The 27,865-nt window shown below is 39.6% G+C and overlaps 2 protein-coding genes across 3 annotated transcripts; one reads left to right on the top strand and one right to left on the bottom strand.

Annotated features, from left to right (window-relative positions):
- Positions 1-1,089: 1,089 nt before the first annotated feature.
- hdc (histidine decarboxylase) lies at positions 1,090-8,147 on the bottom strand. Its single transcript, XM_073464580.1, has 12 exons — positions 8,120-8,147; positions 7,871-8,043; positions 7,671-7,784; positions 6,110-6,232; positions 5,882-6,019; positions 5,649-5,792; positions 4,276-4,342; positions 3,988-4,150; positions 3,775-3,865; positions 3,593-3,691; positions 2,748-2,849; positions 1,090-1,875 (listed from the first exon to the last, which is right to left on the bottom strand). Exons 1-12 carry the CDS (start codon positions 8,145-8,147, stop codon positions 1,090-1,092), a joined length of 2,028 nt encoding a protein of 675 aa, XP_073320681.1.
- Positions 8,148-13,427: 5,280 nt separating this feature from the next.
- Positions 13,428-27,246, top strand: usp8 (ubiquitin specific peptidase 8). Of its 2 annotated transcripts, none has more exons than XM_073464245.1 (19): positions 13,428-13,482; positions 14,588-14,763; positions 15,566-15,710; positions 15,845-15,930; positions 16,019-16,151; positions 16,791-16,833; positions 16,928-17,099; positions 17,258-17,420; positions 18,172-18,313; positions 19,425-19,705; positions 19,809-20,318; positions 21,379-21,453; positions 21,568-21,866; positions 22,028-22,249; positions 22,338-22,548; positions 24,395-24,631; positions 24,857-24,999; positions 25,202-25,334; positions 25,708-27,246. In XM_073464245.1, the coding sequence occupies exons 2-19, from the start codon at positions 14,660-14,662 to the stop codon at positions 25,864-25,866; spliced, it is 3,258 nt and encodes a 1,085-aa protein (XP_073320346.1). In that variant the 5' UTR covers positions 13,428-13,482; positions 14,588-14,659; the 3' UTR covers positions 25,867-27,246. The 2 variants fall into 2 exon arrangements, with proteins under 2 accessions (XP_073320346.1, XP_073320347.1); XM_073464246.1 differs by lacking the exon at positions 13,428-13,482 and adding an exon at positions 13,624-13,694.
- The last annotated feature ends 619 nt before the right edge of the window (positions 27,247-27,865 follow it).

The following is a 27,865-nucleotide window of genomic DNA, read 5'->3' as shown; positions in this document are numbered from 1 at the left end:
ATGCACATATACTTGTAATAAAAAGATGATAATAGTAATAATGATACTATAACAGTCTTGACATAACACGCTTAAAGAATAAAATTGATACAGTTAATCCACATTAAAAGCCGAATTAAGGAGGTTTGGGTTTTTGATTTCTTTTTAAAAATAACTAGGGATGTCGCAGTTCAAAGATCTAAGGGGAGGCTGTTCCTGAGTTTAGGGCCATAATGGCAGAAAGCAGCTTCACCAGACTGTTTGTGTAATACTTGTGATAATCATTACATTAGTACTCAGTACTCATGGGCAAGACCATACCCATCTTCAAACCTGGCCATTATTTTGATGTCAACTACACACCTGTGACGTTTCATAATTGGATCTTGCACATTTGTGATGCTATCATGCTGACGAAAATCTGACTGCAGACAGACAGACAGACAGACAATAAGTTATATCCTGAAATGGACAGGGGACGAGGGGACGTAACAAATCAAGTTTAAAGCGTTATAAGCATTTATATCTTATTTAAATAAGTGTTAAACAGGCCTGTATTCCACAGTTTGGTTCGGTCAGTAACCCGTGTCTCTCCTCTCCCTGCACATGCAGTGATAAAGAAAATACATTTTCTTGTATCCCTGCCCACGTTATCCACTCAGGACAGAGAACTCCATAAAGACTTGGTCCTGTCTGCTCGGCAGGATCCTCCTGTTTACTGGCAATCGTGGAACAGGCAAAACTACCGATTCCAGTGCTCCTGGCGACGGCTTATACAACAAACAGGCCGAGCGATGAAAAGCGCTTGAAGAAAAGGAAGAGGCAAAGAGAGCTGCCTCGAAAAAAGAAAAGAGACGTGCAAGTGTGGTGACGAAGAGGGGAGGGAGGGGATTGATATGACACACAGTTAAACTACACAGAGAGGTTTGAAATGCTTTTTAATAAAAATATTTTGAAAACATGATTACAAATGAGCAAATCAACCCTAAATCATTGATACAGTTAGATAGTGATCCTCATAGCTGACTGTGCTGACTCAGCATCAACACACCTGGTGCAGTAGTCAACTGCTTCATTACCAACAGCTGAAATGATCGACTGCACACTGGATCAATTCAGGAGCTTTGGTGCAGTGGCACCCTCCAGTGGAGCGTGAGAGGGAGCTGTGTTGGCCACAGGAGAAGAAGACATACAGTTCGTCCTTCTGCAGGTGGAGGTCAAGTGTTTTTGTGTTGTCTGTGAAACCTTCAGTGGGCAGCACACCTGGTGCCGGCCACACTGAACCCACTGGTTGCAGAAACTGGGCACGCTGTAGAACTTTGTCAGTTTCTTCATCACCTGTTTGCCCAGAAGATTTGAAGGCATCTCTGTAATCTCATTCACAGAGTCAGGTCCAGTTGTTGACGGTGTGGGGACGCCGCCCGCATCATCTTTAAGACTAGGCTTTGGTTCAAAGTCATAGCCAGACATCGGTCCAAAGTAAGTGTAAGGCAGAGGCTCGCTGCTGCAGCTGAGAGAGCGCATTGGCCTCCTGGAAGAAATCCAGGCCTTGTCGAGCCACAGCTCCACCTCAGCCTTGTCCAGCCCGGAGACCGCCTCCTCTCTCGCCTCTGACCTGCTGTCTGAGTCAGACTGTTTGTTTCCTTCAGCTCCTATCGCCTCATCTTTCCCTGATTTTGATTGGTCTGCATTATTCAGTGCCCGTGTCTCAGCCAGAAGAGCAGACGCCGTTTTTGAAATGATGCTCCAGTCCTTCAGGATGTCCTCTGCTGTAGTGAACTGTGAGGTCACTGTGAATCTGATGATGCGTTTGCTGTGAATGTCTGCAGGGATGAGGTACATGGAGCCGGACCGGGTCAGTCTCCTCAACAGCTCCTGGGTCACATCGTTTCCTCCCTAGAAGAAGAAAACGTGAAATATTCAGGAATGTTGCAGGGCCGAAAAGACTTTAAGCTTCCAAACAAAAGGAAAGCACATTCAGCAACATCATTTCAAGGTTTCAGCTCTCTTCCACGAACAGATATCGCTCAGCCCTCATCATCGATAAAACAGAGGTGAGCCAACGTCCTCCAAAAACATGGCTCTCTCCTGACTAGAGCTGCAGCATACAATTTACTGCATATGTTCATTTAAATATATGTAGAATTGTACTTTTACTTTTGGTATTACATTTAATACTTACATAAATTCAATATCAGATCATTTAAGTATCCAAGTACTATTCAAATGGGCAGTTTTCCCTTTTCTAAAAGTTACACATTTTACACAAAATCTTTACTTTGACTCACTTAAAGTGACTCACTTAAACTTCTGTGTACTTTTTACAACACTGTCCACAGGAGAGACCAGCTTGTTGGAGGCAAAGACCAGAGAAAAAACTAATTTTCAGTGGCTTTGCCAAGAACAAAAAGCATCAAGAGAAAAAAATGGTGGTGTTTTTTGTGAAGCAAGACTTCTACTTTAACAGTGATGATCTTCTAAACATAGACAATGGGCGATTTATCCTCATTCAGCATTTCAAATTCAGCACAAATTTAAACAAATAATGAGGAAATAATGGAGACACACTGTTGGTTAGATAACAATGTCATAGTCAGGGCAAAGATAAAAGATTAGCCCCAACCTTTGAACGAGGTGTGTCTGACAAGTTTATACATCTCAACAATTATTAGCCAGTGAACAACATGTTGCTTAACTAAGATAAAAAGCAATTTAATGTTATCTTTTCCTAGTTACTGCATAGAAACGTTCAAATTCGTGCTACATACTTTCAGACAGAAGACCACCAGGCCGAGGTGCCTCACAGCAGGAACCTCAAAGTTTGGGTCGCTCTTTATGTGAGACTCCAAGAGCTTTGCCATCTCAATACCCTGAAAAAAAAACAAGAATATACATGTAGATTATGAAACTCAAAAACAAATAAACTTTTGCTCGTCGTCACTGGATTACCTACAGCAGCCATTCCCAAACTTGAAGAATGACGTGGCCCAACTTCAAATTGGGAAAATCTTCCGGGGCCCACCCAAGTATTTCCCTAATTTCCCCACAGTCATACACTGTATGTGTCCCCTATCTCATAATAGGGCTCAATGATATGGAAAAAGATTATATATTGCGATTACAATATGAGTTATGATAATATTGTGTGAATAAAACCTGGCCTCTTAAATCATTTCCCTTTCTTTACATTCACACTTTGTCACTGTAAGCAGCGATAAGGTACCTTAACTCAATATTTGCTACTTGCTATAAGATGGAAAATTTGTGTAATTCTTCCTTTTATGGGCAGTTATGGGTTGACTCTCTCACCACCTCCCTACACTCGTATTTTGAGTGTTTTTTTTCTTATTTTCTGTAGATATCTCGATAATATCGTTATCATGAATTCTTTTGGGAACGATGATCGTGTGGTGAAAATCTGATATTGTGACAGACCTGGTCTGTATTAAACAAGCATGTTCCACTACATCTGGAAAATACAACTTGTAGGCTGGGGCATCGCTGTAGCTTGTTGGTACTTTCAATTATATTTTGATCAATTGCTCATCAATCTCATGATATTTGATATTTATTACTAAAACGATTTAAACGAAGAGAACTGAATGCCACTTACGTGTCTGATATGAGCCTGGAGGTTTTTCAGTCCAAAGGAGCGCAAAACAAACCAGAGTTTGATGGAACGGAAACGTCGGCTGAGGGGAATCTGCCAGTTCTGAACAGCAGAGGAAAGTAGTGTTGTTGCATTCAAATGATTCACTATTATGACTGAATCTTTAATTTGGTGACGTGTCATACCATGTAGTCCGTGGCTGCCTGTGAGTTTTCATGTCTGAGGTAAACAGGATCAACAGTGAATGTCTGCTGCAGCTTATATTTATCCTTCACCCTAAGAAAACAAAACACATTAACGACCAATGAGCCATCTTCATATGAGCTTTGGATTCATTTTTGACGTCAGAGCTACTTTTGTAGGTACTAATAATTTCCATAGGGGTGTGAAAGGCTCACCAGAAGGCTGTGCAGTCAAAATGGACCATCATCCACTTGGCAGGGTTGAAGACAAACGAGTGAGCAAACTCGATGCCCTCCAGAGACCAGCGGAGCTCAGGACAGACGTAGGCTGAGCCAGCGTAGGCAGCATCTACATGGAGCCACACTCCCTCCTCTGAACCTGTGATAAAGATTTAAATACAAGTACTGTAACTCTCCTAATGCATCTCAATGGATCAACACAATGTGTAGACTTTACAGGCAGAATCAAAGCAGACATTTTTTGGTGTAAACTTGAAGACGTACAAACTGGTCCCAGCTCAGAGAGATTGTCGAAGGCACACACTCCTGTAGAGCCCAACGTTGCACAAAGCTGGAGAGAGACAATATCACAGTTCAGACGTGACAAAGTTCTTTTTCAGAAACATATCAGTTCCTTAGCCCAAAAAATTGTTCATAATTTTTAATATGACCACTGAAAATTGTCCAAACTGAACATTTAGAAGTACTCAGATCCTTTTTTTAATTTAAGGTAACAATATATTAACTTAAAAATCCTCCATCATAAGAAAAGTCTTGCATTTAAAATCCTACTTAAGTAAACATAAGTATCAGTAACAAAATAAACTTAAAGTATCAAAAGTAAAAATACTTCTTCTGCAGTTAAATCTCATATTATTGTAAATTACATTATTACTTTGTTATTACTGAATTTTTACTGGTCGAGGTGGAGCTAGCTTTGACATTATATACTGTTTGGTAGTTTAGTTAAGGGTCAAAGCTAAATCTAAAGGGTTGTGAGATGATTGATGGGAGAGGAAAGAGGAAAACAAATTCCGAATCATATATATGATAGATAATCATATTACTTTCTCAGACTTTTCACCATCCCAAAACAACAGTATTTGACGAGTTGCTTTCTTACAAGGTGGACCTTTAAGTACAAGTACCTTAAAATTGTACTTAAGTACAGTATTTGAGTAAACTTATCTCTGTAATTTCCATCACTAACTATTTGTCTGCCAAAACCCTCATGGTCCTCAGAGTTTTGAAGCTCGGCTTGCATATGTGATGTTGCTAGGAAAGCAATAAGCTGACATAGATGTCAAGAAAAAGGCGTGTACATTTTAAATTCTCTGGCACTGAAGAAATTGCAATTTGACAGAAGACTTTCAATTATCAGATTTCCTTTGAATGAATCAACGACAAAGACATTGTACAAATAGTTCCTGCTCGCATCCATGTTTCCACGAGGCAGTAACATGAGCTTAAAGACGAAATAAAGGTTAATATAAGCCAAGTTTCAGGTGTAAAATAATATAATACTGTATGCTTTCCTTATGTCCTGTATCGTCATACACACTGCAGGACATGATGTCAGCTAAAATATGATAAAACAATACTGCAATTATAAATCCTCCACACTCACCCATTATAGGAGTAGATGTTGGGGGTTACAAACGACAAATCCCCTTCAATATTTAACGTAGTTTGTCTCCCACAATAGAAACATAAAAGTAGCAGAGGACTAGGAGCATTATATTCTATTACATTTTGGATTTTCACCTGCCGCCTAAATTTAGTGTTTTCCTTTACATTCAAATACAAATGCAAATTCCCCAATTACAACCCTTGAAACCTGCCCACCTGTCACCCATGTCTTAGTGTCAAACACCTACCATGAAAGGGACCAGTCCCCTCGCCCTGTCCTCTTGTATGGCTTGTTTCAAAGTGTCTCCTCTCAGGGACAGCTGCTCATCAGTGGGCAGAAACCTGATCTTCACCAAAGAGATCAGACCTGCCTTCTCAACTGAGGAATGAGCCTTTAAAAGCAGTCAAACATTAAATCAGTTTCTCAATCTATTTCATCTGAATTATAGGAAGTTATTGTGTAAGAAGTCGTGAAACTGACCTGATCTGAAGCGTAGGCCACCAGTCTTGAATTCAGGACTGAGTCGTCCACATCCTGGTCGAGCTCAGTCCGCAGCTGCAGTATTTTATCTTTCCTGGCTGCCAGCAGAGCGACCAGCGTGCTCTCACTGACAGTACTCTGACAGGAGAGTCAGGGAGAAGTGAAAGATTATAAGCTTTGAGTCACCACAAAGACAACTGCACTGTTACAGGTTTAAAATAATCAAACCTGCAGTACGCCTCCACCTCTGCTGTCAGAATGGTGATGCAGGAAGAAGGAGGGGAGCCCCAGTGCTTTACACAACCAGTCCAACATATTCATCTCCAGTTCTGTACAAGCTGGACTGGAGGCCTGTTCACAACCAGCATTGAAAAATGTATGTATTCAGATGGTATGAGTTCACTTCAGCTGCTGCATACCCAAAGGTCATGGTTAAACACACACACACAAAACTTCAGGACAAAGCTTAAAGTTTTAAGGTTGTGTTGTGGAGAAAAAAAGTATGGACTGTTGTCCCGTGGGTTGTTCTGGTACCACTACCAAATTGTTAATAATTTTTGGCTGTTTGGCTGCCTTGAACATTTGAGTTGACTCAACTAAGGTTGAATACTTAGTTCAAAGTCTTTTAAGTCTTCCGTTTTGTTGAAACCAAGTTTTAAATTTGCTGAAGTTGAGAAAACACATTAAATAATTGTAAGATATTAAGTTGAATCTACAGCTGAAACGAAGAGAAAAGCTGCTGCTGCTCGTATTGGAGCTACTTCGTTTCCACATTGGTACAAAGATAACTTGTGAAACTGATTTAAGTTAATTTGTTGTGTGTTTAAAGTTTGCCAGTGTGAGGGGGTGAAGACTGATTTCCATCCTAATCTTTATCGTGGTTGACAATGCTTTTATTATTGTGAAAATAAACAACCCTGACTTGTGTTAACATCCGATATGTTTTCTTCAAATTATAAAAAAATGGTCACTGAACAGTTTTAACTCTCAAACAATGCATGCTGGGAAGTCTGCTAATAAGTGAATCCTGTTTCTTTAATAAACGTATTTTAATGAGTTGATTGAAGTCTGTACATTTTGTTCATACAACTCATCATTTCAAGTCAAAAGTTCTTAAGTGGTCTGAAAATAAAAGTAAGATAAAAGTTTAATTAACTTGAAATTAAAAAAAATTATATTTACATTCAGTTTATTAGAAAAGATTTGTCAGTTATCCCTTTATGATTTTATTTTGTTATGGAAATGCTTCCGATACAGTCTAAAATGTTAGAATTGGTGACACAAGTTAAAGTCTACAGTGATCTGATACCACATAATTTTGCACTATTCATTAGAAACAAGACGCTTTGGGGAAGTAGCAGGGTCTTGTTCCTAACAAATAGGCCTTTATTATGTGGTATCAGATCAGTGTATAGACTGGTGTACTCGCTGATAACTGAGCTATATGATCATACACCAGTATGCAAACAGATTTTTTTTTTCTGCAAAAGTAACCAATATCAATAATTGGTAAGCAACTTGTGTAACTTCTAGCACATCCATAACATAACATCCATACAGGGTAAGCAGTGTACGCTCTTAAAAAATGTACTATAATATATTCAAGGTTCTTCCCAACATTATGAGGTCCGGGCAGGATGACATCCGAACTTCCCCGCCAAATACATGCACTTAAGTTTTCTACAAACCTAGGGAAATAACTGATATATTTTTTATCGCTCTGGTAAGTACAGGTCTCTGAATCTAGAGGGAAAAAACAATATAGGTACATGTATAGTTGTCCCCTTACCCAAGTGAATCCAACACAGTTGATGGCATCGGCCAGCATGTCCCCGAGCATGGAGGGCCATGAAGTCAGACTGGGGTAGTATGCATGCATGTGAGGGCTCTGCCAGTGAACCACCTGGGGGAAAAAAAGATGAGAAACACACATTTCTTTGCCATAGTTTCAAGTTACTGATATGATGATGGATGACAGTAGGAACTTACTCCTGGCATGATGACCTTCTCGATGTCGTTGAAGATACTCTCCCAGTCCTCAGCATCTGATGGCGCAGTGTCAGGGAGAAGCTCCTTCATGTAACCTGGCTTCACGTCTGGAATCACCCTCCTCTCCCTGATGGAGCTCAGGTACTGTGTAATGTAGTCCACCAGCTCCTTACCTGATCAGTAACAGACACTGTAACAGCTGGACACAGACACAACGAGTCAGTATATTCAAAAGGAGCCTGTGATTACCTCTGCGGTTGTATTCCTCAGCCTGCATTTTTTTTTTGTTTAGATGAAAGCTCAAAGTTAGAAGCTCAGAGTTAATTTGTGGGGTGTAACAGGTGGATGCAGTGATGCTTTGTGTAATCAGCGAAAGAGATCGCCAAACTATATAGACCCTGATGAAGAACACGCCCTAAAATGATGACGCATAATGACCCTCACATGTTTATCTTTCCATCATTGGAGTGGTTTGGTGGCATCCTCCATTGACTCCACATGTGTAGTAAATATTTACCCTCTTCTACTGGTAATGATTTCCTTATACACATTTCAGTGATGCAAAATGATACTGTATTTGGTTTAAAAGGAAGAAATTACTATAATATTATTGATAGTTAATGTAACAGTGAAATTCATCAGTGCCTCTGCACCTGCATTGAATATTCTCTATATTGCGGGAGGATGTCACAGTGTAATTATTCTAGGTTCAGTCTAAAATCATATAATTCATAGATTACAACTTGTTATATAAGTTATATGAAATATATTTTGACATGTCAGTAAACACATCAACAATGTTGCAACTTTCAGTTACTTAGAAATATTAATAATATATTTATATAGGTGCCATCTGTTCATCTGGTATCTAGTAAACAAAAAATAAATAAATAAATAAATAAATCTATGCCTGGTTCCCTCAACAAAAAGCCTGTGGGATTTTTCTATTGGATTTTGGAATATGGCCAAAAAAAATCTCTGTGGCCAACATGATATTTACACATTTTGTTCAGCAAGATAATCTTCACAGATGAACAGTAAAAGTAAAAGCTAATATTTGGCTTTAAACAGACTACACTGCGGTCACTGGACTTGAACGTCACCACCACTAAGTGTCTCACTACACAATATCTATTTACTGATCAATGTACAAGTTGTTAAGTTAAAGTTAGAATATTTTGTAACTGAGGTCGGCCTGTAAAGACGGACTAGTGAGTAGATGAGTCTCCGTGTTCGGTGTGATGATGTTTAATGTCCCCGACAACGTCTGTAGTCTCATTAGCTACTTATAAGCAACAGCTGTTTTTAAGACATGAAGTGCTTTATAATTAAATTGTGGGACATTTAATGATGTATTATATGTCGAAGGGCAAAACGTTTAAATATCTTCAGCCTGTGGTAACCACAGACCTTATTTCAGGCATTTAACTGAAAAACAATTCAAAAACCTCACAGACTTTGAGACGAGGGAACCAGAAGTGCTAAAATGCTGATTTCTGATTTTTGGGTTGTAGGACTACGAACTACACCACTCTATATGGTACAGATATAAGAGTGGTGTCAGTCCTCTCATTTAACTCAATAAAACAACTAAGCATATTTACCGAAATGTCAAAATATATATTTGCACCATAAACCTCTTAAACCTTGTGGTGCTCTCTTGACTGGCAGACAAAACAGTAATAATGTTCTCATCACTGATACAATTAACTTTCTCTGCTATTTGCTCTTCTCATCCTCCCTGAATGCATACAGAAGATGACTTTCAGAACAAAACAATATTTGTTTTGGATAATGACTCTTCACAGACAAATACAAAAGTCAAATATCGGGGACATTCTAAAACAAAATCAACAATGAATGAACATACCGTAAAAGATAATAGGATGAGGAGGCCAAACCCATCTATGCCACAGCTTATCACCGCCTTCGAAACTCAAACACAAAAGCTTGAGCAGCACCTGGACTGTTCACACACTGTACATTGTGCTCAATATGTGTTGGCTCTCCTCTGGGAGCAAATGGTTGGACACAAATCCAACCGCAATGCAAACACATTAAGTAAGCACACATCAATGTCGACTACGATGAGAGGCAATCAATTCAATCTATTGATTCAATGAAAGTAATAAAGCAGCAGAGGATGTTTATCTAAGCTACTTGGAACCAGTGATCCTGTTCATTAATATGAATATTAAACTGAGATGGTAGAAATAGTGTCTGCACATTGCAAATATATTCATTAACGCTGCACACAGGTGAGTCTTCAGACACACTGTATCAACAATATATTTTTCTGTCTTGCTTATTTCAGAAAAATGTATTAAAATACTAATTAACTAATCATTAGTTACTGTATTTGTGTACCTTCAAGTAAAATGAGATGTCATACTGACTAGTCAACCATTAAATACTAATTACTCAATAATTAAGCAATTTTGTATTAAAGTATGTTTCACTTTACTTGAAGGTTCACAAAATGAGTAACTAATGATTCAGTAATTAGTAATTAATGAGCCATTACAAGTGTGTGCTACTCAGAGGCTGGTTCATAGTTAATCATGAGCAGCTCATTAAGAAAGTGGTCAGTATGTCAATTCAGTGCTATTTATGAACTAATCGTTACTTTTATTAATGTAGGATAACAGTCTGCTCTCTAGTAACTCATCATTATCTACTATGTAGTCCTTGAGCCACTTTCAGTCAGGAATTACTGATTAACGATTCATTAACCATCAAGTTGTTCCTGATTCATTCCTTACTCACTCCTCAGTAACAACTCATTTTGTGTGCCTAAGTGCCTAAAGCATGTTTGCTATTAAACTAACATTTTAACTTGTGGTATGTTTTCCACAAAGCATGAGTTTAAAGTTTATTTGTGCAAATCCTCTGTATTACAGCTGATCTCAAACCCACAAGTTCTTTGAATCTGAGCAATAACTGTAAGACAAACGTTTGATCCCACAGAAGGCAGGTAAAGCCCAGTAGCAGGCGATGACTACAGCGAGTGTGTGTGGAACAATACACAAAAACAAGTGTTATGTGATATGAAGCAGAGCACACTGTGACTATTGTGCTCCTTGTGTGCGTTTATGTCCGGCGGTCTGAGCCTGATGAAAGCAGGTTTAATCATAATTGTGCAATTGAAGCTCGAGCTCTGCCTTGTGACATCAAAGTCAAAGTGCTTCCTGATGGATCCTATTCTGGTGCTTTTATTCAAATAAGCTTCAAATATCAACACAACATCAGTCTATTACAAAGACAAGCTTGGGCAGGATATTTCAAACCAAAGGTCAGAAACAATTCATAAAATGAGGACTTGGCCACTTAGTTTGACATGAGCAGGAGCAGAACAGGCACACTGACTAATGATGAGACTGTGAACAAAGATGAAGAAAAGGTAAACAGGAACTTTAAGTCGCATTTCCACCCAAAGCACCTGGATCCTTTACACCAAGGAACTACTTTTCATTGAACTAAGAACACGGTCTAAAGATAAGGCGGATTAGTCTGCTAACGTATAAAACGTCATTTTTGGGCTCAACTTTCCAAAAACGCTCGTCGTTGGTCTGTCCATCATATGCTTTGTTCTGTAACTGTGTTGATGTGTAGAAAGCACAGTGAACAAAGATTTTTGAAAATGGTGGCTAAAATAAAATGCTGCAAGTACTCGACCAATCAGACCTCAGAGTTCCTGTACTATTGGAAAGCAGGTACTTCCCCCAAAACAGAGACTATCTGTTGGGTAAAACAATGTCCCAGAACTTAATTAGACACTTTAGATTTCCCTTTACAGTTTCCTGTCTCTGGTCCAACAGAGGGTGGTGCAGTCGGCAGAACGCACCATCAGATGCTACAAGACATTTACACAAGATGGTGCAGGGCTTAGAGGATCATTATTATTAGATTCATTTCACTGTATCACTGTACTGTGTATGCTTGTATATCTGGCAATAAAACTTGATTTGATTTGGTTTGATTTAGAAAATGATTTGATTGAATTACATTTTGCTTTATAGCATTGTTATTTTCCTCCTCTTTGTCAGCCCATTAATACCACTGAAGTGCCCTTAAGACAAGGCTTCCCACTGCTCCAGTGGAGTGGCCAGCAGATGAGACTGGTTTTTCTGGGCATTCCCAATAAAGAAAGACACCATGTTATTTTATTTAATCCCATGCAGCCTCGTGTTAACCCTGGGTTTTGTTTGTTTTTTGTTTTTTTGTGCAAAGCAGAACTCTTTCTTCTGGATAATGTTTAACGCAATATAAAACTTGATTGTCTATGTCATCAAAAAAAGTTGATTGCACAATGACAGATTGTAAAACATTTATGATATATAGATTCATTTCAATGCCACATCAGTCAGACCCACAATGTGCTGCATCAGCCAACATGTTATGTAATTTAAGTGTTTTTTAGGTTTGTTCCACAGAAATGATTATTGGTTTATACCACTGTTCATTTTAGAAATATGTTTACATGCTTACAGTATATCTTTGCTTTGATAACGACACACTTTTTATCACTAGACTGCTGTTTTGCCAGCCACTGTGTGCAACTGCACTTCACGTGATCATTCTATAAAAGACCATTTCACTAGCTCAGTCTGAACGCCCAAAACTCAGGTTGGAGTTGAATTATTTTATATTCTACACACATCATTTCAGAATAAATAAGCTAATCTTTGCTAATCTTTAAGTTTTAAACAGGTATGGAGGAGAGACAAGAGGAGAAGAAAAGGAGGGAGGAAATAACAGAAAGATGCTGGTCGAGGCTCTCCAAAAGACAGTAAAAAGGTAAGGATGTCAAATTACACATTTATTGTCATGTCATATCAAAATATAGTCACATGTGACATTTATTCTAATAATACACATTCTTTAGTCTTTGTGTGAAAAACATTTATCACACATTTGTGTCCTTTTTGATTAAAGCCATCACACTTTTCCTCTGCCCAGTCAGAGATAAAGTACATTTTAATATGAATTAATTAAACATGTGTCTTGTGCCGACTGCACAAGTGGACCAGGGACACGGATTGTTGACGTAGGAGAAGTGTGGGTGTAGAAGAAGGCAAAGAAACAGGAAGTTAGAGCGTCACGTTATACTTCAGCTTATCCCTTGTTCTTTATCCTGTATCTGCTTCAACAGTTCAGTGTTGGTCAGGTTCTTGTGGTGCAGAGAACAATTTCACAGGAAGATACAAATATAGACATACTGTAAAACAAAGCAAGCATAACATATTATATACAGACAACATCTGGACAACATACCAGTGTCAGATTGACACTGCAGACTTTAAACAGGGTTGTGGTAGCCTACAAGTAATGCAAGAGTACAGTGCAAGGAATGACATTACTAACAATAGGAATTCCTAAAGGTTTATGGACAATGCAAACAAGATAAGTAAATAAAAAGGCAGGAGACAGGACTGAGAAGAAGTCAGTGAAGCAGAAAACTACCTCCAGAAGGGGGCAGTACTGCGACAATTAGGATGTCAGCTGCTACAAAACCTGAACGAAGAAGAGGCGGAGGAGGAGGAGGAGGAACAGGGAATCAGGAATCAGCTGTCAAAAAAGTAGCTAAAGTGTAAGCAACGGATCATAAAGAGGTATTTGTTTACATTTACGTTATCCTATCAAACAATCGGCCACTTTGTTTGAGTCGAAATTATTACAAGAAGGTATCTATTTACTGCTGAATGTGATTATAGCCGTGACTACCTAGTGCTGTAGTTAAACAGCTCACGGTAGCTAACCAAACGCTCAACATAACTGCGTGAGCTCACAGCCTAGCTTGCTAACTAGCTAGCTAACTCCGAAGGTAACAAAGCTAAGTTAACATTGGATTAGCTACATGGTGTTTATATTAAACCGGTGGTTGGTTTATACTCTATGTTGAACAAAATGTCCTTTAGCTGGCCAGAAGGGATCCTGTCAAGGTAGATGCTAGCGGCTAACGTTTGCTAGTAAAGTATTCCATGTTGTTGTCGTCAGTGTTGACATGTCCTGCGCCAGCTAACTACTACAAGCTAACTAATGTTGGCTAATGCGCTAACAGTGAGCAACATTCTGCTATAGCCAACTAACTATCTTAGATTTAAGTTAATAAACAACAAGTCATGTTTTCAGTTTAATGTATCCTAATTCTCGCCATTTTTAAATGCTACATGACAGCTAACAGGAAGTGAAAACTCAATTCGTTTACTTTCTAATTCACTGAGGCGTTTGTAATTATTTCAGAAGCAAGCAGGAACTTCTTTAATGTTAGCTAACGTCATTCAATCAGTCAAACTTTATTTATACAGCACCTTTCAAACAAGTCAACATGCATTTCAAATTGCTTGAAAGTGATTGAAAGTACATGGTTTAAAAACGGGTTTAGAGACTAATGCACAGCAATTGCAAAAAAAATTAATAGTTAAGATAAAGAATAAAAGATGAAATATAATATGATATAATAATAACAACAGTCAAAATGTATATAAAAAGAATATAGGGCTATGATTAAAAACTATCAATTAAAAGCATAGAAATTATAAGACTCTACATAAAAGCCAGACTGAAGGATAGGTTTTTAGTTTACATTCAAAGGTATCAATATTTCCAGCTCCTCTCAGATCTGTTCAATAATAGATGTGATTTGACGCAGGGATTGTTGAATGTTTTAGAAGCAGCGTGTTTCACTTTATTTTTCTCTCACTAACATTGTTCCAGAGATGTTCAGAGCTGGTGTGCAGCACTGACTGGTTGTCTGTCTGTGACCTCTGACTGAACACACCCGCCAAGATGCCTGCAGTGTCCACCGGGGTCAAGGAGCTGTATCTGTCCACCTCTCTGGGTGAACTCAATAAAAAGGCTGAAATTAAACCAGACAAGACGAGCACCAGAAGGTAACTTTACATTTAATCTTTACTGGTATCAACCCAGTGTGGCACAAAACAAACTCGTGACACAAAGACAGGAACTGTGAATTTAAGGGATGCACGATATGGATTGTTTTTTTTTTTAAGCTGATACCGATAACTGACAATTACCCACTTCTCATGGCTGATAGTAATAAGATAACTGATTAGCATTTTATAAATAAGCTAACCTGTAGTTTGTGCAGATCTGAGGGTATGACAGGCTCGGATGCAGTGAGCAAATATGGATGATTTAATATCCCATAGCTTTAATAAGATCTGTCGTAGACTTTATGCCTCCTCTCTTAACCATTGTGGAACATGTATTGCAAACTGGAATCCTGTTGTTTTTCCTCTGAAATTGTAAAAAATGTCCAAACGACATGTTTACACCATGTGGCTCTACCCAGCAGCAGCAGTTTGACATCATGGGCACACTGTGCTGCTCTTCTTCTTCCTTTTCTTCTTCTTAGTGTTTATTTGTGGATTACAAACCAACTTTCAAGGTGCAAACAGCCACCTACTGTGTCAGAGTCATTAACAGCAACTTGCTTTCACATTATCAGTTCAATTTATCTGATTTAATTTCACTGATACAGATCAAATGTTGATAATATAATTTTCCCGATATCGGTCTATATCGTGCACCCCTAGTGAATTTGTCTCTGCTTTTCTAGCATCAAGTATTAAGGGGAAAGACATGGGAGTAACATGCAACAAAGGTCTCTGATTTTGAACCAAGGACATTGCAATCACATGATGATGAAAGTACTTATTTGTTGTGTTGCAGCTATGTTCAGAGTGCCTGCAAGATCTTCAAGGCGGCAGAGGAGTGCCGCCTGGACAGAGATGAGGAGAAGTCTTATGTTCTGTACATGAAATATTTAACAGTTTATGACATCATCAAGAAAAGACCAGAATTCAAGCAGCAACCGGTATGGTTAATAACTGTAAAACTAACTTAATTTCTGTGCATTTTATGACTAAATGTGTAGTGTTTCTAATGTAAAGACTTATTGACTCGTGGAAGTTATTTCTGAGTAACTCATTTCTATTTCAATGTACTTAGGACTATTACATGACCATGCTGGGGGCAAACAGCTTTAAGAAAGCCATTGAAGAAGCTGAGAAGCTGTCTGAAAGCCTTAAACTCAGGTTAGAGGCTTATTCTACACACCTCATTATGGAATGCATAAGCTGCAAGACAGGATATCAGAGCATGAGTTTTTAATCTTTTAAACAGGTATGAGGAAGTTGAGGTTCGGAAAAAGCTTGAGGAGAAGGAGAGACAAGAGGAGAAGAAAAGAAGGGAGGAAATCACAGAGAAAGATGCTGGTCGAGGCTCTCCAAAAGCAAACAAGAAGGACAGTAAAAAGGTAAAGATGTCACATAACACATCTATTGTCATGGTATTTGCATATTAAAATATAGTCACGTGGCATTTATTCAAATGACACATACTGAAAAGTCGACGTGTGTCTAAAGGAAAACATTTATCACACATATGTGTCCTTTTGGGGGGGAAACAATCTGGTAAAAGCCATCACACCTTTTCTCTACCATTAACCATTAACATGGTTGAGCTTCATCTGAATCTACAGAGTTCTGAGTTTATGGTTCACATCAGACCAGTAATAGCAGCAACACTTGCAGCTTAATTACAGGGTACAAGGTTTGTTTGTTTATCACTCTGCAGCACAGAGTTGTATGAAGTGCTGCTCGCAAAACAACAATTACATAATGCATCAATAAATAATAAATCATAAAAGTAAGCCATTATGTCTGATGGAGTGCAGAGTCTCACAGCTGCTCTGTAGTCTGGTTGTACGGCAGCAGATTGTTCTGTGTCACTTGTCAGACAGCAGCAGGGTGAACAGGTTTGTGGTGGGTGTTGTCTTTGAAAGAACAAAACAGATAATTAAATGACATTACTGTAAGTTATGGTATTTTTTATCATTAGGGTTTTAATCGGATGATTGTTTCAGCATCCATTTAGTTTTCTGTCTGTGTGTCAGGTCAAAGGGGAACAGAATGAACTGAAGAATGCAACGTCAAAAGGTAAGCAGAATAACTCAAGAGAAATTTTTTGCTATTATTTTAATTTTTATACTCAATAGTTACTTGAGTTGATTCGATGAATTTATCTTGATAGCTGCGGTGCCAGCTGGTGGGATCACAGCTGAGAAACTTTTCCACATGATGAAGGACCAGACGATTACAATAATCGTCATGGACGCCCGCAGCCACAAGGACTTTGAGGAGTCTCACATTCAGGTCCCAGCCCAGACCTGCGTCTCTGTGCCTGAGGAGGCCATAAGCCCTGGGTGAGAGAGTACCGTACTGTAATAGTACATAAAATGGTTTTGGGAATGATAATACAAATGAATCTTTTTTGTTACTTTGGTGTTATTAACTCTCACACAATGAAAGAATCTCAACTCCTCAAGCTGACCCCATGATCTGAAATGTCATGACTTTTCAGAATCACTGTGAATCAAATCGAGGCGAAGCTGCCAGACGTGTCCAAAGAGCACTGGAGGCGGCGGGGATTTGTTGATTATATAGTCCTGCTGGACTGGTTCAATTCTGTCACTGACCTTAAACTGGGAACCACCTTGCAGAGCCTCAAAGATGCCCTCTTTAAGGTAACTGTGTGTGTGTGTGTGTGTGTTGGTTTGCCTTTGTATACTCGCTTATGTGTGACTTATGTGAAGCATTTGTGGGGGATACACAAATTCAGTATTTTACTCCTATTTACTGACATTATGTCCTGGATATGATGTCAAGGCTTCGTGTAACATCAGCTTTCACAAGTGAAGCGTCTGTTATTCCGCAGTCACATTAATAATATATTTACAGTTGTTTTGCTCACTTTTTGCATGTGTTAGAAGCATAAATACACCTTTGCAACTCTTTTTTTGATAAAGTTAAATATGCCTTTTGGCTCTTCCTGAATATGACAACCTTTAGTTGTTCCTAAACTGACCTGTCATCACTTTTAAAACATCAGTATAGCCGATCTCACAGCACATCTGTTGACTGTTGTTCAACAGATCAAATGTCTTACTTGTTCAGTTTTCTGACAACAGAAAACAGATGTTTAAAAAGAAATACAACCCCAAATAACCGACATGTCGATTTGCACAGGTTAATGTTATCACTTGATCTCTGTGTTTGGCGAAATATGGTAGGTAACGTGCGGTAGAATTTTTACTTTACATATTACAGACATTGCAGATAAACAAAGGGTTACGATCATAGACGTCTTCCACAGTTATTATAAATTACTAGAGGTCTCCAGGTAATTCCAGTCCTGTGTGAATAGGACTTTTGAGTGTTAATAACAACAGTAGAATTTTCCTGTGATGTACAACAATGTGTTTGCACACTCCACAGTGGGACAGCATCACCATCCTGCGTAGTGAGCCTCTGGTGCTGGAGGGAGGCTACGAGAACTGGCTGTTGTTTTACCCCATGTACACAACCAACGCTAAAGTTCGGGCCCCCAGACAGAATATCATCAGCACCCTCCCTCAGTGTGAGTATCACCAGCTCAGCATGTAGCTTTAATTTAATACCAGGGTTTGTGTTAATGCAGCTTCTCTTGTATTATTTCAATCAATGATGAAAGCAAATGATTTAATTAGTTAAACAAAGTGGGCTTTATTCTGTCCCAGAATATATGAAAATGTCCTTCTTTAGACTCAGACGTCAGATACACCGCATCTATTTCTGAACCCTGTATCCAACATTTTATGCTTGTGAATTGCAGACTACAACACACCAGCAGCCAGCAAATGAAATCTGTTACCAGCTTTAAGTGGTTTCTTAATATAGGAAACAGTTTTTGTTCAAAGGTTTTAAATACACACACTAGTCTCCACAGCACATTTTAGTGCCTCTCCTGAAAGTAAATGTTCCCACATTAACTATGCAGCACTTCATGACCAGTTATTGCAGCTCAGAACCTGCACTCCTCACCGGTAGCAGTGTCAAGACTTATGTTAAAGGGATAGTCTGTATATGTAAAAATGCTGTTGAGATATATAATATCCAAAATTATTCATGATTTTTCATCAAAATGACACTTGTTACATTTTTGCTTTTGGCCAGTGGCTCACCCTCAAGTTTTAGTTTTGGCCCTCAAAGGAAAAAAGTTTGGGTATCCCTGATCCAGATAGTTTTGGTGTGAGTTGGCAAGTTTTGGAGATGTTGGCTGTAGAAATGTCTGCCGTCTCTCAGATAAAATGGAGCTAGATGGAAAACAGTGCCTGTTCAAAACTGCTCACAACAAGGTCTTTGGATTATCTTGAGTAACTGGGTCATGACTTTTGGAAAAGGACATTGCTGTTGAGTGCCACCTGGTTCTATTAGATTCAGAGAAAGCAGACATCTCTACGGCCAATATCCCCAAAACTCCAAACACCAAAACAGATCATCTAGACATCTAGACGGTTAGATAATTAATTTTGTTTTTTGGGTGAACTGTCCCTTTAAGTACAGTGACATACATAGTTTCTTCAACTGAATGTAGTTTTTAAAAATGTTGATCATGTATTACACATGAAGTTTATCTGAACTTTTTAGTGTTGTTTCTAACAAAGAATCCCTCTTGGTTTTATTCATTATCTTTGATATTTTTTCAACAGTGAACTTCAGCTACCCATCCCTCGAGGAACCAAAGCCTCCGACCCCACCTCTGCCAGAGCCTACGGTCACACCTGAGCCTCAGGAAGCCCCTGTGCTGATGAATGGTGTTGCACCAGCAGAGCCCCCATCGTCTAAAACTTCCATGGTTGACTACAAGGTCCCAGACACCGTTGATTCCCCCGTCACAGCCTCCACAAATTCTGGGCTTGACCCGAGTAAGAAGGGACCTGCAGCAGGAGCATCCAGCCAGTCACCAGTACCAGCCAAGGCCTTCCCACAGGTATTGTAACTACCCTGATAAATTATAGATTAGAAAACAAGGAATAAATGTGTCTAAACATCACTCATGTTTTGCTTTATCCTCCTGTTTTTTTCTGTCCCAGTTTGACCGTACCAAGAAACCCTCTGTTCGGGTGACAGACGAGCCAAAACCCAGCATGAACGGGTCAGCGAAGGACTCCACCCAGAACGGCCCTGTTGTCCCCGATCGCTCAGTCAAACCATCCTTCACCTCCAGCTCTTCTCTGTCTAAAGAAGAACAGAGTCAGATCCACTCCGAGGCAGTGGCAGTGATGGAGAAGGCGAAGCTAGAGCAGGAGAAACGAAACCAGGAGCGCCGTTTGGAGGAGGAGAGACGGGAGAGGGAACAGAAGGAGGAGTTGAAAGAGAGGCAAGAAAGGGAGGAGAGTGAGAAGAGGAGGAATGAGGAGGAAGAGAAAGGACATCAGGAGAAGAAGAAGCTCGAGAGGCAGAAGGCAGAAGAAGAGGAGGACAAAGGGAACAGGGTGTGGGAGGAGAAAGAGAGGAGGGGAAAGGAGCAGAGCTCTGACACACCCTCGAAGAGTATGTCTCTGGACTCGCCTGCTCCCAACCTTATCGTTAGTGAAATTAAGGTGAGTCCTCTTGTCGGAGTTTGTCACCACCACAGTTGATGTTTCCATTGGAAGGTGTGGAAAGAAAACGTTAAAAGCAGGTTAAATATTTGTGCTTTTGTCATTAAGAACACAAGAATCCAGTGGAACGAATCACACAACAGGGATCAGTTGCTAACTTTAGAGTCCCTTTAAGTCTAGTGTCTGAGATCTGTGGCTAAAAGGAAACTTGTGAAATCCTTTGTCGTTATTTTACATTTTAGACAACAAGACCACAAATGCACATGTCAATACGCTTTATAAACTCACAGCCCATCAGTCTCATCTGATGAATTGAAGAATGTTAAAGCTCTTTTTGGCTCCTGTGAAGCTTTTTACGAAAATTAAGAAAAGCGTAGAACCCAAAAGACAATAATATGATGTGTAAGACATCTACACTCAGGAAAAATATGAATGCAACACTTTCGTTTTTGCTCCCTTGAGTGAGCGAGTGAGTATTTTTCTATCCAAGTCGGTAACAACAACAAACTGCAGTCAGGTCAAGACCCAGGTGAGGATGATGAGCATGCAGATGAGCTTCCCTGAGACTGTCTCTGACAGAGACGGCTTGTGGTAGTGAAATGAACAAACAGATGCCACGCTCCTTTAAAACTGCACATTTTGTGGCCTTTTATTGTGACCAGCTGAACGACTAACAGGGATTTTAACATGAGAGATTCAGTTTGAGAGAAATAAGCCTGTTGTGTGCACAGATAAAGTCTCTCTCGGGGAAAGCTTTGAGCGAAAACACAAGCGTTGCCTTTATATTTTCATTGAGTGTAATAATGTAATATGATATATGATAGACCGAAATCATGAACAATTTAATAGAAAAACGACTTAAGCAATATAAGTCTGTATTTTGTTAATTTTAAGAAATACCTTGGACACATGTCAATGTTAAAGACCTCAAATTTGTTTTGTTTAAAAAGATTTGAGCAGGTTTCTTTCCCAATTAGAAGTTTCTGCTTCACAAAACCAAGATGTGTTGTACATGAATTAGAGAATATTTAATCAAAGTTTGTGTGTGTTTATTCGACAGAGGGAGCCCCTGACCAGAGCAAGAAGCGAGGAGATGGGTAGGAGTGTACCAGGCCTTCCAGATGGTTGGATGAAGGTACCAGATGTTTTAAACCTGTAATATGTGGCGTTATCAAAGTTGAAAGTAAAATGAAAAAAGAAGGTGTTACTTCCTACCTAATATTTAGTATCTTCTCACGTTTACCCCTAGTTCCTCGACACAGTGACGGGGACCTACCGATACTACCACTCCCCAACCAATCGCGTCCACCTGTACCCCCCTGAGGTCACCGTTCCGCAGACCCCACCCTCCACACCGCCGACAGTCAAACAGAAACAACCGCAGCCAGCTGAGCCCGACTCCAACCATGAACAGGAGAGGGAGCAGTCTAAACTGAAACGCTCATACTCCTCCCCTGATATTAGCCAGGACCTGAGAGAGGAGGCCCAGAAGAAGGCCACGGCCCCGACCACTGCTGCTATCATACCCACCATCAACAGAGACACCAAGTGAGGCACACAGATGTTTTATGACTGAAATGTTTAGACATATTTTGACATGCAGCCTACAGAATTCAGTCAGCTTCCTTAATATTTGATCTTTGTCATAATCTAGCTGCACCTTATTCCTTTTGTCTGGTATTCTCTCATCGTGCTCCTCCGCCCTCCAGACCGGCCACTGCTAAAGTCTATCCTAAAGTGGAGATTACACGGCCTTCAGCTGCCAAAATTCGCAACCTGAATCCTGCGTTTGGAGGTCTGGGTGCATCACTGACTGGCCTCCGTAACCTGGGAAACACATGCTACATGAACTCCATCCTGCAGTGTCTGTGTAACACCCCCGCCATGGCTGAGTACTTCAACAACAATTACTACATGGAGGACATCAACAGGTAAGATAAATAAGTCAAATTAACAGTAAAGTTTCAGGTATGAGAGAAATGTTTCTCATCTGTCCCTGTTCTTCTCATCCTCTGTCAGATACAACATCCTTGGCCATAAAGGGGAGGTGGCGGAGGAGTTTGGCGTGATCATGAAAGCCCTGTGGGCCGGTCTGTACAAGTGCATCAGCCCGCGGGACTTCAAGATCACCATAGGCAAGATCAATGAGCAGTTTGCCTGCTACGACCAGCAGGACTCCCAGGAGCTGCTGCTGTTCCTCATGGATGGGCTCCACGAGGACCTCAACAAGGTAGTGCACACACTTGTTTCATTCACAACCACCAGTGCGACATAAATTAAGTATTAAACATTTTTAGATATCTGCTAGGAGCAAGAGAGAAACATTAACATCTAAATATGCTCACCATGAATTAAATGTTCAGTGAATAAATAAGTAATTTATTCCTGTCAACCACGGCTTTCTAAGGCTTGCCTTCTAATGCCCCTGTATGTTGTTGCACATTTGTCTGTTCACAATAAAAGCTTAGTCTTTTATCATTTTCCTTCTTTCTGTTTTTTTCACCGGGTTTCATTTCGATGAAATTAGAGAGTAAGTAAATAGCTGTGTGTCCTTGGTCCTCCTGCAGCAGTGTGAGTGTGGCGTGTCTGCATCTGTCTGGTCTGATGCTCCGTCAGAACCTCTCTGTGCATGTAGACCCAAGACATGCCTCATTGCCTGTATCGACTGATTTTTACTGGCTTCATGTGCATTTGGATGGGGGAGAGGACGAGGTGAATTGGCAAAAAAATTACAGAAAAAGATCATTTCATAGGTTATAGAGGTGTCACGATTCTATAAATCCATAATTAAATTTGACTTTCTATTTCAAGGTCACAATTTGATTCACTTTCAACTATTTTTTTCAACACTGATGCAATGCGAATGTTGGATTATCGCATCTGAATTTGTAAAGATCAGTAGATCATTAGTTTTACGCCAATTGGGGGTTTTCTACATCAACAGTTTGACTTTATTGTGGTGCAGGGAATCAAATCCCCCCCCAGATCTGTGACACTGTCTGAGTTAACTCTGGTATGAATCAGTTGATAGGAGAGTCACTGATCATTCTTTTGATTTCGGTGATAAACTGAAAGCTTATTTCGATCAATGACATCCCTGATGACTTGATATACATTTTTATATCTCTAAACTCTCTAAAACATCAAAAACCTGATCGTTTTTCCTGTTAAAGGAAATTGTTAAAGCCCCACTCCAGTGTATTATGGCATTTTGATGATATTTCTTATTTTTCAGAGTAATTTTTTTAAAATCAAAATGCCATGTTGTTCGTCCCCTGATTTCGTTTGGGAAAGGCTCCTGTTCACGCTGCTGTTCGCAGTGTTACTGCAGCCTCATCAGCGATATATGGATGGACCTGCCCCATTATCAGCCCTGTCAATCAGTTGTAAAAAAAAAAATCAGTGGTTAACCTACTCTCTGAAGTGTGTTATTGCTTTTTCTGGAGCCATTTCTTCATCAGAAGTCATACGACGTTTTTTAGGTTCCTTGCCGTTAGACAGGCTGTATCACTGGCTGGAGTGGGGCTTTAAGCTGTCAGAGAAGCTTGTTCTCAGAAGAAAAGGCAGCTTGTAGATGCTGTGGTTCTGTCTCCACCCGGGGTTGAGGTGAAGTATTACACTCACCCCATCAAGCAATTCACTTTTTCAAATTTTAAAGGATGAGGTGCTGATTAGGTTGTAAGAACTGATGACGTGCACTCCTCATGACGCTCTCCATCTCATCACATCCCTTCTGTGTGATGTTCAGACCTGTCTGCTATAGGCTGGCCCAGTCCCAGTCCCAGTCCTCTCTGTCTCTCCAGGCTAATTGATAAATCAGTCAGACTAATTGACGAGATATTAATTAGCAAGTGTTAACCTGCCTTTCATATCTTCCTGCCTATCATAATGAGAGTGAACTGGCTGACCTGCATGCTAATTTAGAAATACAAAGTTTGCCATTCAGTCTGTAGTTCTCAACTGCAGTATTATAATCATTACATTGAGCTTTAAGGGATCATGAAGGCAGGTTTTTTTGCTAACAGCTTAAGTTGTTCCTGTGTGCCATCATGTTATCTTTCTGTCTCTGGCTTCAGGCGGACAACAGGAAGCGGTACAAAGAGGAGGAAAACGACCATCTGGATGATCAGACGGCAGCCGACCTGGCCTGGAGCAAACACAAGATGCTGAACGAGTCCATCATCGTCGCGCTGTTCCAGGGCCAGTTCAAGTCCACCGTGCAGTGTCTGACCTGCCATCGCAAGTCACGGACTTTTGAGACCTTCATGTATCTGTCGCTGCCTTTGGCTTCCACCAGCAAGTGTTCCCTGCAGGTCAGTCACATATTAAACATGTGAATCAAAGCGTGTGTCTGCAGCTGTTAACTGTCTCTAATAACAGATCAAATCGGGGCGACGTCTTTCACCAAGTCACTCAAAGTAAAAACATCCTTTGAGTCTTCAGTTCCTTCTACTGTTGGGCAGCGAAAACATTTTACTTAAGTTTGATGTGGGGACAGCAGAGGATTTGTAATTAAAATATCTGTTGATTCTTGGCAGGATTGTCTGAGACTCTTCTCTAAGGAGGAGAAGCTGACCGACAACAATAAGGTGTTCTGCAGACACTGCAAGGCCCACAGAGACTCCACCAAGAAACTGGAGATCTGGAAGGTTCCACCCATCGTCCTGGTGCACTTAAAACGGTCTGTAGTGATGTTTGCATTAAAAAGTATGCAGAAGTGCTTTTTCACTTTTATTAAAACTGTTTTTAAACAGAATTTCCAATGCTCACTTTCATTGTTTAGGAAATAAGATTAAGAACTTTTAAATGTATCCAAGAATTATTTTGAAAATTTTAATCTGGCACTTTTTTCTTTAATGGATGTTTTTTCTTTATTCCTGCAGATTCTCCTATGAGGGTAGATGGAAGCAGAAGCTGCAGACAACTGTAGACTTCTCTTTAGACAGTCTGGACCTGTCCCAGTATGTCATTGGACCCAAACAGAACCTGAAGAGATACAGCCTTTATGGAGTTTCTGTAAGTAGAAGTCAAATTAAATCTTGTGTCAAGTGTATTTTCTATACTACTTACTTAGTTATTTTTCTGTATTTGAATGTGTTTTATTTATTTGTGCGTCTACAAACAGTACAAATAAAAGTATGTTACAGGAGAGGTAAGGAGACTGTGACTTATACACCATAAACCATAAAAAACACTTAAAAACAAGATGAATATACTCAAGTAAACAATACAAACATAAAAAAGGACTATAAATTATATAATAATAGTCTTATAAATAGTTTTTATTTATTGTTTTAAAGGCTGCATTACAGTAAAGTGATGTTATTTTCTGTTCTATTTGTTTTATCTAGCTGATTAAACGAGCTTCAACCTTCTTCTCTGCTTTCAGAACCACTACGGCGGTTTGGACGGCGGCCATTACACAGCCTACTGTAAGAACAGCCACAATAAGCGCTGGTACAAGTTTGATGACCATGAGGTGTCCGACATCTCCACCTCCTCTGTCAAGTCCTCGGCGGCCTACATCCTGTTTTACTCCGCCCTGTGATGGAGCTGTGGGACACCATGAGAGAACACTCCACCGGGGCAGCGACGCTCAAGCCTAGAGGTTTTTTTTTCCTTTTTAAAATCACAGCTCTGAGGACCTGGCGCTCGTAGTCGCGGGTTAACTAGTCGTGTTTTGCACGCGAGGACGTTCTTGAGCGAGTGGCTGTGAGAGCCCGTCTGTCGCGGGTCAGAGGAAGGCGCAGGCACACTGTGCGATGCTTCAGCTACTAGAGGACACTATACCTAAAACATGCCGTCTGTTCGTATTACTGATTAATCTAGAGACTATGATTTACTTCTACTCTGATTTCTATACCTTGATGGTCGTGTTGTAGGGCTGACAGCCGGCTCAGACGCTCTTCACTGTCTTTTCTGTTGCCGTATCGCAGAACAGCTTTCTCGTACTGTGTGAACACCAGGGTTAACAGTTAGACGCCATGTACATACTTACCAATGCTGATGTTGCACATTGAAACATGTAAATACTCGAGGGCAAGGTGTTTATCTGTTAAGTGACCAAATTATTCTTTTTTCTTGAAAGTAGCAGCCATCATAGCATCATCATAATCATCCACGAGTTCTAGGGGTTTAACTCTATAGCCTGCTAATATTTAACATGATCTCACAATGAATGGAAGAGACTGCGAGTGTTGAATTTTGCATTCTTTCTAAAGAAAGAATTGAGATTGTCGCTTGTTCATATTAGCCACGTTCTTGCACTTACACAATATGCAATCAGTTTAAGTTGTTTCTGTAGAAGACATGTTGAACAGCAGACGTTAACACTCGACTCAGAAAGCTTTAAAACGAGCCGGATGCTGAGATCTTGTCCGTCGTGCTCGGTTCAGTCGATGACAGAACCTGCTTCTATAAAGAGAATTTACTCTGTTCAACATACTTAACTCTTTACATTCTTATACTCAAACCCAAAAACTATTTAGAGGAAAAATTACTGGGAGAACTTCCTTCTCGGCTGTTTTTGAAGGAACTGTGATCTGATTAATTTGATTTCTGTGTTCAGTACTGACCCGGGAGAATATGAAGACTAGAAATTGACCTTAATCACTTACACGAGTGCGTTAGTGTCGACATTTGCTGCCTGACTCTGCTGACTGACCCATGGACTGACGAGAGCAAGCACAAAGTATACTGGTAATGTTTTTTTTCTAATGGACCATGGAGATGTGAGGTGGCAGGATGTGACTCTCTACTTCTTGAGTACAGTTTTATGGCCTGGCATGAGATCATAATCTGTTTTCTTTATACTTGTACATGTTGATTTTATTTCTTAATGCTCTAAAAAAAGATTTGTTTCAGATATAACGATTATATTAACCTCAAACAACTCATATGACTATTTATTAAAACTGCTTCAAATTAATGTGTTTCTGTCTGAATGTTTCAGGACGAATCGGCTACAGGACTGTAAAAATGATTATTTTCATTGTTGATTCATTTGTCAATTATTTTCTTGATTAGTCTGTCAAAGAGGAGGAAAGAAACCAGAAAACATCCCTTTTTTAAGAGCGATTTCCTTCAAAAAAAAATCACTCAAACTGATTAATCAATCATTAAAGTAGTTGACGATTAATTTTATAGTTGACAACCGATTGATTAATCGTTGCAGCTGTAGTGGATCCACAAAAACATGTATGTACAGGCCGAATGAAACCTCTCTTGGTAATCAAAATTACGAAAAATGGAAGAAAAAAATAAAAGTTAACTATTAAGATAATTTATTGTTATATTTTCAAGCAAAAATGTCAAACATTTGCTGGTTCCAGCTTCTTAAATGTGAGGATTTGTTGTTTTTCTTTGTCTTTTATGACAGTAAATGAAGAGTTTTTAGGTTTTGGACTGTTGGTTTGACAAAACTAGCAATGTCAAGATGTGACTTTTGGATGTTTGCGATGAGCATTTTTCACATATTTTGACAGTTATAGACTCATCGGTTTATTGGGAAAATAAGACTCATTATAAAAATAAACGTTAGTTGTATG

Source organism: Pagrus major, chromosome 4, assembly GCF_040436345.1.
Source record: "Pagrus major chromosome 4, Pma_NU_1.0".
Classification (NCBI taxonomy): domain Eukaryota; kingdom Metazoa; phylum Chordata; class Actinopteri; order Spariformes; family Sparidae; genus Pagrus; species Pagrus major.
Note: the sequence above shows the minus strand (reverse complement) of the source record. Positions and strands in the feature narration are given on the sequence as shown.

Coding starts and splice junctions, on each gene's coding strand:
- usp8 (XM_073464245.1), top strand. CDS start 14,660: ATGCCTGCAGTGTCCACCGGGGTCAAGGAGCTGTATCTGTCCACCTCT. Junction 17,100..17,257: donor GAGGAGGCCATAAGCCCTGG/GTGAGAGAGTAC, acceptor ATGACTTTTCAG/AATCACTGTGAATCAAATCG. Junction 17,421..18,171: donor TCAAAGATGCCCTCTTTAAG/GTAACTGTGTGT, acceptor CACACTCCACAG/TGGGACAGCATCACCATCCT.
- hdc (XM_073464580.1), bottom strand. CDS start 8,147: ATGCAGGCTGAGGAATACAACCGCAGAG. Junction 4,151..4,275: donor CTCTGAGCTGGGACCAGTTT/GTACGTCTTCAA, acceptor TCTTTATCACAG/GTTCAGAGGAGGGAGTGTGG. Junction 1,876..2,747: donor TGGTGGTCTTCTGTCTGAAA/GTATGTAGCACG, acceptor TTCTTCTTCTAG/GGAGGAAACGATGTGACCCA.